Below are 12770 nucleotides of genomic sequence, written 5' to 3'. Positions count from 1 at the left end.
CTAACTCATCATGCATGTGAATTCTTGCAAATTTCTCACGATGTTTATATTATCATAAAAACTATCGATGCATCAAAGGAAGTAGTAGACAACGAGGTCCAGAAACAATTAGTGTAGCCGTGTAGGTAGGGTAAGGAGCCGAGGAACTACTACTAGCCAACGGAACAACTATCAAAGTATTACTCAATTGTCTCAATATATTTTACAACTACAAGATACCAAAAAAATCTAAGTACAAAACAATCAAATTTAGAAAAATAGGTATGAAAAATCAATCTAAATGAACAAGTAAAAACATATTGTCAAATTTATGAAATTGCAACCAATTTGCAAAAGAACCCAAAATATAAAATACAAGAGGTTTATGAAAAATAAATCACAACTAAACCTAATTAAAAGAATCATCATCATTATACAAAGCAACAACATAAAAATAAGTAAAGTATTATTCTATAAACGACTAGCCAATGATGTACTAGTAGAAATACTAGTTTCATCTTTACTCAAATCGTTAGCCATTTTCCTAAGTAAATACTTTTGAATTTTCCCTGTTGAAGTCTTAGGAAGATCTTCCATAAACACAACATTTTTAGGCACCATGTAATGTGCCATTTTTGACCTACAATACTCAACAACATCTCTTTCCGTTGGTTTTTCTTTCAACCCTTTCCTCAAGCTAACGAACGCACACGGTGTCTCACCCCAATACTCGTCCGGTTTAGCCACCACGGCCGCCTCGTTGATCACGGGGAAAGTATACAACACGTTCTCAACCTCGACGCTACTAATATTTTCACCACCACTTATGATAATATCTTTAGAACGGTCTTTTATTTCTAAGTACCCGTCTTTATGCATTACACCTAAATCACCTGTTCTAAACCAACCATCATTTCTCATGCATTTAGAAGTACCTTCAGGGTCTTTAAGATACCCTAACATAATGGACCCACCTCGAAAGACGATCTCTCCAACGGTCTTCCCGTCTCGCTTGACAGGTTGTCCTGTGTATGGATTTATTATATCTATCCGAGTCATTCCGATGGTCCGGACTCCCTGACGAGCCCTAAGTCGGGCCCGTTCAAGGGCGGGGAGACGGTTCCACTGTGCTTTCCAAGCGCATGAAACGATCACCCCGCCTGTCTCGGTGAGTCCGTACCCATGACCTACAACAAACCCGAGTGACTCCGCTCTAAGGAGGATTGGCGCGGGTGGGGGTGACCCGCCCGTTAGGACATGAACGGGCCAGGAAAGCGGGCCCGGGTCGGAGGTAAGGGTGGTTAGCATGTTGAGGACAATTGGTGCCGCGCACATGTGGGTGACTTGGTGGGCCCGGATAGCGGCGTGAATGGTTGCGCCGTCGAATTTTTTCAGACAAATATTAGTACCACCAACTGCCGCCATACCCCAAGTAAATCCCCACCCATTGGAGTGGAACATTGGTAGGGTCCACAAGTAGACGGGCTGCTTCGGAACTGACCAATCAACGAGCGAGTCCATCATAGTGATGAACGAGCCACGGTGGCAATGTACTACACCCTTTGGGGACGACGTCGTTCCGGAGGTGTAGTTTAACACCATCGGGTCCCACTCGCTTTCGGGTTGGATCCAGTTAAAACCCGGATCACCATTCTTAACCATAAGTTCGTATGTCGTTTGAAACTCTTTACTTGGGTGGCAGATATTATCACCAAGCTTAGCTTTGAGGGTTTCGTCTCTAAGCGTGACGGGGTCGTAGTCGTATTCGTTATCTGTAACGAGTACTAAAATAGGACGTGGGTGCTCGGCAGGGAGTAATGATATAGCCTCCAAGACAAGGGACTGAAGTTGATAATACACGAACACAAGTTTTGACTCGCTGTGACGTAGTAGGACGGAGATTGTCCTAGGATCAAGACGAGTATTAATATTGTTAAGCACGGCCCCTGCCATAGGGGCCGCAAAATGTAGCTCATAGGCTGCAGGTACGTTAGGGGCGACGACTGACACGACGTCGCCCCGCATGATACCTAGAGAAGTAATAGAAGAAGCTATCTGAAGGCATCGCTGGTTGGTGTCAGCCCACGTGTACGTGGTAGCCTTGTATACGAGGGACGGCGAGTCGCCGTACACAATGGCGGCTCGCTCTAAGAGTGTTAATGGGGTGAGTGGGATAGAATTAGCTCGTTTTGGTTTAAGCTGGTCCATGATGACCTTAGCTTAAGGTAGTTTTTTTTTGTAGCTATTTTGGTTATTTGGTAAAGAGGGGTAGTAAGATAGTTAGATAGGAGGACTGACACAAATGATAAGTGCATACTTATAAGGAATTTATATATAGCAAGCTGTCAAATGGCAAGAAGCTGTAACAAGTCATTTAAAAAATCAAAACAACAAAAAAAAAAAATACAAAAATTTATAAGTTACAACCAAGAGCTACCGCCTACCTGGAGTAATGTGAGGCAAAAAGCAGGTGAAGAGTGTAGACCATAAAAATAAATAAATTTCAACAATTAAAAATAAATAAATAAATAAAAAGAAAAGGAAAAACGAAAAAAGAAAAAAATAAAAAGGAAAAAGGGGGTACAGTTAGGCATAAAATGGCCAGAAATGGAGTAGTTTGGAAGTTGGGAAGGTTATTGGTGCGCCAATATGTTCGTATAATAAATGTCATAAATGTGTACATTGTTGTGTTTAGGTTAAGATTGATATTTAATTATTTATGCATATTAAATTGAAACTATATCCCATATATAGCTAGAAATTGTGTTATGGTTTAGAGGATGGAAAATATATAAGAAGGTTCCAAGAGAAAAATATATACAAATATGTTTTACAAAAAAATTAAGTTTGAAGGTAATAAAGAATATGGGTGAAAGGTTTATAGAGATTGTTTGGTTGGAAGGAGAGAGTCTGTCACGCAAAAGTTGTTGTTCAAATTTTCTTTATTTAGCAATTGAATGATATACAACATTTTTCATGGGTAAGGATAACAATTTTTATTACAAAGGTTGTCAGTTGTCACATATTCTTCCTTAATTCTTTCTCTCATCCTGTTTGTTATTAGATGGTCTTCAATTCTAATTTTTTTTTTCTTTTTTTGTCCGTAAATTGTATTTGTAGGCATTAAGTAAAAGAAAATGTACCATCAAAATTATCTTATACAGTATTTTTACCACATTGTAATGAGTATTAAGTGTAACAAAAATTAATAAAATTGCATTTTTTAAGGTAAGGTATAGAGAAAGAGATTAGGAACGTCTTCACACATGACCGTGCCCTAATCTATCTTGTAGCAAAAAATAAGAAAACTTGCTATCCATGAATGGATCAATATCTTGGTGGATCAAAGTAGATTAACCCAAAGAGGCCATATAATTTGCTGATGTGTTTCCTTCACCAAAGATGTGCTAAGAATTGAAGGTTGAAAAGAAATTCAAAATAGTCTTGATGTTTTCCATTAGGAGCTGAAGCTTCCAAGGGCAATTAAAACAATCCTTCAAATATTAATAACAATCAAATTAACTCCTCCTATAAAAATATGAGAAATATTGTAATCTTTTCCTAGGAGAAGTTAAAAAGACCATTATGAAGGGCGATTGCCTCAGCAAGATAAGTTGAGCATCAACCCAAGTTATAAGTTTCAATGGAAATATGATTATTGAGGGAGTACCTAATAATAACATCCATCCCACGGGGCCAGAGTTACACCGGCTCTATGTAAGGAAGATTGGCACGATTGCATGAGCATGTCATACCGAGTAATTTATTTATATTTAGTATTTAAAAACTCAAATAAAAAAACACACATGTCATCATTCTATTACACTTGTCCATCTTCACTTTTTTCAACCAAAAAAGCCATGTGTCTAAACTTCCCTATCTTCTTAACTCATTCATTATGCTTCCTAAACTTTTCATATTTTCTTAAAATAAATACAGTATTTATATCTATACTTAGGGCCTGTTCTCATTGACTGAACTGAGCTGAACTGAATTGAACTGAACTGAACTGAAATGAACTGAATTGAGCTGAACTGAACTGAACTGAACTGAGCTGAACTGAACTGAAATGAATATTTTATAAGAGAAGAAAATTAGGAGATGAGCTGAACTGAACTAAACTGAACTGAACTGAACTGAACTGAGCTGAGCTGAACTGAACTGAACTGAACTACTGAACTGAATTTCAATATAAGAGAATAGGCCCTTAGTATTTAAAAACTATAACCAAGGAAAACACATGTCTCCATCCTATTACACTTCAATATCTTTTTCTCTAATCCAAATTAGAGGTGATCGTTTGCGGGCTTGGACGGGAAACGGGCCGGGCCTATACTTCATTTTTTGTTTAACGGGCTAATTGTAGCTAACCCGAGCCCATTTACACGGGCTTGATAAATTGTACAAGCCCGCTCTATTAACAGGTCGGGCTTGCCCGCGGGCTCACGGGCCTAAAATATTTGTTTTACATATATTTAACACTATTTTTTTTTATCATTTACATATGTTAATATTATTTCGATTTAGTTATCTTAAAAATTTCTTGATCACTAATGATACTAGAAAAAAACATATTTAATTTGTGACATTTGTTAGTGAAAAAAAAGGAAAGAATGAACTTATTTAATACAAGTATAATGATTAAATATAAAATTGAAATAAATAGTTGTAGCTAATAATAGGTTAGAGTCCAATATAGTCTCTTTGTATTTATTTTCTAAAAATACTACATAATCAACTAACTAAAAAAATCATTAAACTATTACTTTTTTAAATAAACGGGCCGGGCGGGCTAGCCCACGGTACATATTGTCTTATCCATGTCCGCCCATTTATATTAACGGGTCGGGCCTAGCCCGCCCAAATTAACAATTTTTTTCAAAATGGTTGTCCAAGCCCGCTTATTTTGCGGGCCGGGTTGGGCGGGTTTAGCAGATTGACCGGTTCATGAACAGCTCTAATCCAAATTCCACATGTCTTCTTACATCATTAATTAAATTTTTATTACACTATATTAGTATAGTTCTTTAATTCTTTCATTAAACTTATATATATGCTTCATCTTCCATATACATTTTATCTTCATCTCCCCTCTTCAATTCAACCTTTTGCTTTTCTTTCTTTAATTTTAACCCCTCCACCCTTTTCTCTCTTTAATTTTAACCCCTCCTTTAATTAATCCCCATTTTCAATTACAATTCCAAAAATTAAATTTCTATAAAAATATTTTTTATCACGCATTATAACCATAGTGGTTTATTGATTTTCATAATTCATCTTTCAATGCAATTTTTTATAAATAACCCGTGCATTATACGGGTCAGAAGGCTAGTTGATATTAATTAACCCACAAAAATCCAAACCAATAAAATAGAAATGCATCTTGAACTTCTTAGGCTCCTAAGCAATTCATCTTCATCCCCCACTTTTTAATATAACCTTTAATCAATCTTAATTGTTCGTTTTAGCCTTCAAATTTAGTCCCTTAATCTTCTTTACCCTTCATTAGTAGCCTCATTTTGAATTCATTATTCCAAATAATAATTCTTTAATCATTTAGAATTTTATGAGAGGCAATATTATTCATTCTCACAAACTAACTATCAAACAATACTCAGATCAACCATGTGTTCATAATTCAAAATTTTAGAAATTATTCCTATAATAAACATATACATCGGACGGGTCAAAAGCCTAGTTATTTCTTGATCTTTTCTACCTAAGCATGATCCACGCACTTGGCGCAATTTTACGAGCCCCATAAGACAAAAACAAATGCAAAGAATTTTTTTTTTTATGCTAAAAATGTGAAAATCGTCCCTCAAATTTATCACCTCTCCGTTAAAATACGGTAATAAAGGAAACATATTAATGTATATCATAGACTATTAGGAGCCTTTTGGTTGGGGTTAATAATCAAAGAGAAAGAGAATAAACATGCCTCATTCCCTTTCTTGTTGTTTGTTTGTCACTTTTTTCATTCCCTTTACCCATTTTTATTTTTGAGTTTATTCAAAATCCTTCTACATTGATTCCCCACCCCCTAGACTTTTGCATTCCCTTTCCTAAACCACCACTACACCACCATATCTAGTTATCCACACCAGCCTAAACCTTACCCAGTTACCCCCACCGCCAAGCCACTTTGTTGGAATTTGCCGCACCTTCCCCATTCCTCGTCGAAACTCGCTGCACTTTCCCTACTCCTTGCCAAAGCTCCTCGCGCCTCCATCTCTCCTCACCGAAACTCACTTTTCATTATCAGAATATCAATCTCTCTCCTCTTTTTCACGGTGGCGCATTTTCGTTTAGGCCCATTTTCTCTCTCCTCCCCTTTGATTTGCACGGCGATATGCTTCGACTAGACCTAGAAAGCCGGAACTTCAGATCTATATGATAAGATTGAATTTCTCGAAACCCTACCGACTAGGGGAAGGGGAAAGGGAAGGGGAAGGGGCGGCCTACGATTTTAAGGGGAGGAGAATCGTTTTCTAAGGTCTTTGCGTGGGCAGGGAAGGTTTTACTAGGTGGCAAGGGGTGGGGGAGTTTCGAGTTTCAACGATGGGCAGCGAGCGTTTTTGAGGTCGTGGCAAGGCGATGGAGTAGCTGGAGAAGAAGGAAAGATGGGTTGTGTGGTGGTGGTGATTATCTTGGTTTTTGTGAACAAACAATATACTATATGGAAATAGTTTCATTCCTTTCTCATTCATTTCCTTTGTCCATTCTATTCCGATTACCTTGTGCAAACCAAACGACCGCTTTAGTCTATTATATTGGTGATAGAATCGGAGTATTTTTTTTTTCAAAAAAAGTAAGATTCAATTCATACGGATTACAAAGTAGAGATTATGAATGTCTTCGTACAAAATTGTGCTCTAGTTTATCAAAATACAGAGTGGTATAAAAATAAGACAACTTGCTATTCAAAAAATGGGCAAATATGAACATGTGGCAAATTTTAGGACATCATATATAAAAGGCTATGAATTTGAATAATGATAAACCTTGAAAAATTTATATCAAAGAAAATAAGTTATTAATTTTGTGAAATTTAGTACGAGTAATTTCTAATAACAAATACGAAATATAATAGTGAATTAGTAATAATTAGGAAAATTTGCAAATTGCAGCCATTTAATATTTTTTTTTGCAAATTGCAGCCCAAAAGTTCGTATAAATTGTAAATTGCAGCCCAATTCAACTTTTTCATCGGTTTACGTGTTAAAAATCTTCGTTTAAGGTTTTAGGGGTCATATTAGTCCTTAAGAAACCAAATTGAGCTCTAAATTAGCAAAAAAAATAACGTAAGTGTCTCATTTTTACAGTTTTCCACAAATCGATATATTTTTGTTACGCAAAACGAGGCACTTATGTTATTTTTTTGCTAATTTCGAGCTCAATTTGGAACCTTAAGGAATAAAATGGCTCCTAAAATCTTAACCGAAGATTTTTCGACATGTAAATCGATGTAAAAGTTGAATTGAGCTGCAATTTACAATTTATACGATCTTTTAGGCGGTAATTTGCAAAAAAAAACTTAAATGGCTGCAATTTGCAAATTTATTAATAATTATATATGTTTGGTAATATCAAGTGATTAAACACATGATCTAACACGGAGTAGAATATTATTTTTCTGATAATAAGTCATTATGTCCAATTTTAATTACAAAATTAATCAACTTTGTAGGTGAAATAATGTTCATTTCACCTTAATATATATGGATTGCTAGCCGTGCTAGGAGATAACTTAAATTGTATTGGAGAATTGTTGGTCAAATTTGATTTAATTAAAAGAATAAGGTTTTCCCTGGATTCTTTTTATTTGACTCAATTGCAATCCCAAGTGATTCTATTATCAATAATTTCTACTCCGTAATACTTTAACGACAACTTTTACTTTGTAAACACTCATATGAGATCTTTTACTTATATGCAATGTAGAAGCAATAAAGTTAGTGTGTAAATCAGATACGTCAATTAGAATAATCAAATACTCTGTACTACTTTAACCGATACAAATACAAAAATGCATGCATCTCCATAAAATTAAGGAAAAATTGCCCGGAATAATCCGACCTTTGCCTCATCCGCCCAAAATAATCCCACCTTTCGATTATTTTTTAATAATCCGACCTTTTATACCAATCCGCTTTAAATGGTCCCAATCGGTGATTTAACTTGTTATAGCAAGTTACATGACACGTGTCGACATTTGATTGGTTTAAAAAAATTAAAAGAAAAAATAAAAAATTTATAATTAATAATTAATGAAAAAACCACGTGTTTCATAAAACTAAAAAAAAAATCACCCCCACCACGGCCACCAGCCCACCCACCATCCACGGTTGTCCACCCCCACCAACCCTCCTCTCTGCCTGCCGCCCGGCGCCGGAGTGTCGCGCCGACTTCTCTCCCCTCTCCCCGTTGAACCGCCGACTCCTATCCCCCTCCCCCTAAACCACCAACCACCATCGAAAAAACCCTTCCTCCCAATTCCGACCTTCATTCCCTCCTTCCCCTATCCCTTTTCTGACCCCATTCCCTTCCCCTATCCCTTTTCCGGCCCTTTCCCCTTCCCCTCACCCCGATTTCGGCCCCCTCCCCTTCCCATGCCCTAGTTTCGATTTCGACGACCACCCTTCTTTTTACGTAGTGCGCCTTGGTTTGGACGTTTGGTGGCTTAGAATTGACGAAATGAGCCGGGGTAGGGGCGTCGATCGACGCTAGGCTGATGACCGATCTGGGCGCCGTAGTTGGGGTCTGGAACGATGATGGGCGGGGAGGTTTCTGGCTCAGGCTAATGGTGGTGTTAGATTTTAATTATTTTTTTTAAAAAGTTAGTTTTAAATTTGTTAATTAAAATTAATTAGTCATATCTTTTCTTAAATAGAATTAAAATTGAAAGTTATAATTTTAATCAATCACGTTGTGACAAGTGTATATTAAACTTAATAAGAAAAAAAAATTACCTAGTCAACCGGTTGCAGGTCACTTGGGTCCATTTAAAGCGGATTGGTATAAAAGGTCGGATTATTAAAAAATAATCGAAAGGTGGGATTATTTTGGGCGGATGAGGCAAAGGTCGGATTATTCCGGGCAATTTTTCCTAAAACTAAATTGAAATAAGCTTGAGATTTTGGCATGTATGTACTCCGTATTATTTTAAGGATAACGAATTTCTTGAGACGTTGGATAATCCTTTGAAATATTTTCTAATATTGGTTTTAATTTGGAAATACATGTTAAAATTACGAATCGATTGATGTAATTGATACTCCGTATTTATTATTTTAAATTAATATTTGTAATGTTAATTATCTTAACCAACGTCTCTAAAGCGTTCGTTAGCTTTTGCCTATAATATTTTAAATTGTTAGCTAAAGCCAAGAGAGTGCTCATTACAATAGGGGCCGTTTGGTTTACACGGGGTAAACAGAATGGAATGAACAAAGGGAAAGAAAGAGAATGGAATGAAACTACCCAAATTTTTCTATGTTGTTTGTTTTAAAAACAAAGGAAAACACTATCACCAATCCCACCACCACACAACCACCACACCACCATCTAAGTTCTTTACCTCCCATCTTTTCCAGCCGCCACCCTACCCCCACCACCACCACTCGCCGCACATCCCCAACCACTCACCGCCCTTCGCCGCCGCTCCCCTACTCATTGCCGCTGCCCTCCGCCCCCATAAAACCTTCCCTAACCCCTCAAAAAAAACCCTAGAATCAACTCCCTTTCTCCCCGTATAACCGTGCGCAGCTCTACCCCCATCCTCGAAGGTGGCCGACGGTTTTTACATGGAGGAGGAGATCGAGATTCTAGGGTTTTTGAGGTAAAGGAGAGATTTCTGGGCGGCGAAGAAGGACTACGAGAGGTAGGTTTTTGGACGGAAAAGAAGGGCGGCGACTCGGCGAGGGTAACTGGGTGGTGGCTGGGCGGTGGTATGGTCGAGTGGTGGCCGGAAAGTTTAAGAAATTAGCTATTTATGTGGTGGGGGAAGGTTTTTAGGGGAGGGGAAGGGGCGGCGGTGGTCGGGGAAGGGGCAACGGTAGCCGAGGAAGGGGCGGTGGTGGTCGGGGAAGGGGCAGCGGTGGCGGTGGAGGTGTGACTGGTGGCAGTTGGGTGGTGGCTAGTGTGGGTGTGGTGGTAGAGGAGTGGCTAAGGAAAGGGAATGGAAAAGTCTAGGGGGGGTTGGGAATGAAGTTGGAAGGATTTGGAGTAATGGAGGGGGTAAAGGGAATGAAAAAAAGTGTCTAACAAACAACAACAAAGGGAATCGAGTCCTTTGATTCCCATTCCCTTTGATGAATATCCCCAACCAGACGGCCCCTAAAGATAAAGGTTTACTTTTCATAATTTACTCACCAGGTTTAAATGAGAATAAACATAGAGTACTCCCTCCGTCCCTAAATTACATTCCTCTTTCTCTCTATTATGTGAGGAATAAATGCTAGAAAGAGGAATGTAATTTAGGGACGGAGAGATTATAAGATTGTAGGGTAAAGTAAAATAGGAGTATAGCACCAAATGACGCGTGAGTATAATTTTCCAATTTATTGCCACTTTAAAGAAAGGGGAAATTTTATTTTTTTCAATTCATTTACTGTGCAAAGTTTTTGAACTCCATGCTTAATCTCATTGGTTGTTATTTTCTTTTTTCTTTTTTGGGATGTGAGCAAATTTATTGCAACTTCTGAATTCTGATCTTCCAAACAACAATTTTAACCTATAGCATTGGGAAGATAGCAATATCATCGTCTAGGAAAGACCCCACACCACCAAGGCCAACCGTATTCATGTAGCGCCTTTAAAAACCAATTGTGGAACATGCACACAATACACCAATATATACCACTGATTCATTGATGACACCCAACACTATGTTTTTCCCCTAAGAATTTACGCCTCATATTTTATACTTCATGTACCACGTAGTATACGAGGTTGAGATGATAAAATAGTGACATCGCTCTCACTTGTATCTTTAAAATTAGGATCAAAGGACATGTTCACTTCAACTTGGTTTAGGTACTTATTATTAATTTCTTAATAAATTTAGATTAGAAAGATTCAGATCATATCATACCAGAAACATTCAGATTAGATAAGATCAGGATTTTTAATTATCATTTACTTATGAGTAAATATATTTATATCGTTAATTGCATATTACAAAAAATTATGAAAATTACATATTTGAAAAGTTTATAATGAGACAATCTAACAAGATCCATTTTGATAATTTTTTTTTCTTTATACATTAGTATTAAAATGCGATCAAAGTTTAATCAAATTATTAAATCAAATAAGACTAGATCAGATAATAAAAATTATATCAGACCAGATCAAACCTTATAAAAATCAGACTTGATCTTCTGTTTTAAGTGAAGAGAACAAGTCCTAAATATATATGTTATGGAACTCATTTGAGAGATTTTCTCAAAATGATGTATAAAATTCACCTCATTTTCATTTACATTAGGAAAAATGAATTCAAATAAGATAAGTTTGTGATAAATAGGTTTCGATACCCGTATGGCTGTATGCTGCATTCTCATGTAACCTTCGTGACAAACTCAACCAAAAACTTAAAGTGATGGTTGAAACCCAATATTGGTTTATATATATTCTATATATCAACCCTAGTAATTCTATTTTGTTCTTTTATTTTCTTGTTATTTGAGAGAGGTGTTTTACAGTACTAGAACTCTTTACAGGTTCATCTAATTTCATTTTCGTGTAAATCAAGTTAATGAAGTAAAGGTAGGATGAACATGAAAAATAAATTCTTGTAAGGGTTAACCTAATTCAAATTATAACTAAAGTTGTGTTCGTTATATTCAATTTATTTTCACTAATATGAACATATAATTTGTTCTTGGATAACACTTGTTAGAACTTATTTTTCGTGATCTTATCTCGTCTAAACATATTTTAATTTATTTTACTCATGGACATACATTGTACAAGGCCTAAGAAAGTTCTGATAAATCTGATAAATTCAAGTATGTTTATAATAATTCAAATAAAATAAAATTAAGATAAGTGTGAATCAGATCAATAGAACGTAACATATCTTAATCATCTTCTTTTTCTACTTGAATGTCGTAATCTCATAATCGAGGTTGGCTACATGAACCAACATGAGGATTACTCACGAGGTCACACATCCTAGTAATACTCCTAATTATTGTGGTTTATGTCAAGTAATGTGATAAAGTTTAAGGGCCTGTTTACATTTACTTAATTTCAATTCAGTTCATTTCATCTCCAATCAGTTCAGTCCAGTTCCAATCAATTCAGTTCAATTCAGTTCAGCTTCTAATTTTCCTCTCTCATAAAATATTCATTTCAGCTCAGTTTAGTTCAGATCGGTTCAACTCCAATCAATTCAGTTCAGTTTAATTCAACTCCAATCATTTCAGCTCAATTCAGTAAATGTGACACAGGCCCTTAATATTGTAAAATAATCAATTTTGGGTTTTAACAATCAACTTAACATTTTAGTCAAGTTATTCATTTGACAACCTAAGGTTATGCCCTTGGAAATAGGAGGGGGAATGGGTTATAAGGAAATTTCCAACCTCAATCTATCTCTTTTGGGAGCATTGGCATTACAATAGTTCGTTATAAATGTAGTTCGTAGAACAAAGCATGTTTATAACTTTATAGCTTTTTGCACATATGTATGGACCACATACAATAGTTGTATGTGCAGGGGCGAAGCCAGGATTTTCAAGTCCCGGGGGTTGGACTTATTAGACAAAAGATTGATGGAAAAA

At 36.5% G+C, this 12770-nt stretch overlaps 1 protein-coding gene across 1 annotated transcript; it reads right to left on the bottom strand.

Moving 5' to 3' along the window:
- Window positions 1-281: 281 nt before the first annotated feature.
- On the bottom strand, window positions 282-3236 carry LOC110708232 (probable acyl-activating enzyme 6). The gene has a single exon (XM_021886318.1). It carries the CDS (start codon window positions 2185-2187, stop codon window positions 451-453), a length of 1737 nt encoding a protein of 578 aa, XP_021742010.1. The 5' UTR covers window positions 2188-3236; the 3' UTR covers window positions 282-450.
- Between the last annotated feature and the right edge of the window lie 9534 nt (window positions 3237-12770).

Source organism: Chenopodium quinoa, unplaced genomic scaffold, assembly GCF_001683475.1.
Source record: "Chenopodium quinoa cultivar QQ74 unplaced genomic scaffold, ASM168347v1, whole genome shotgun sequence".
Lineage (NCBI taxonomy): Eukaryota > Viridiplantae > Streptophyta > Magnoliopsida > Caryophyllales > Amaranthaceae > Chenopodium > Chenopodium quinoa.
This window is presented reverse-complemented; position numbering and strand designations above follow the sequence as displayed.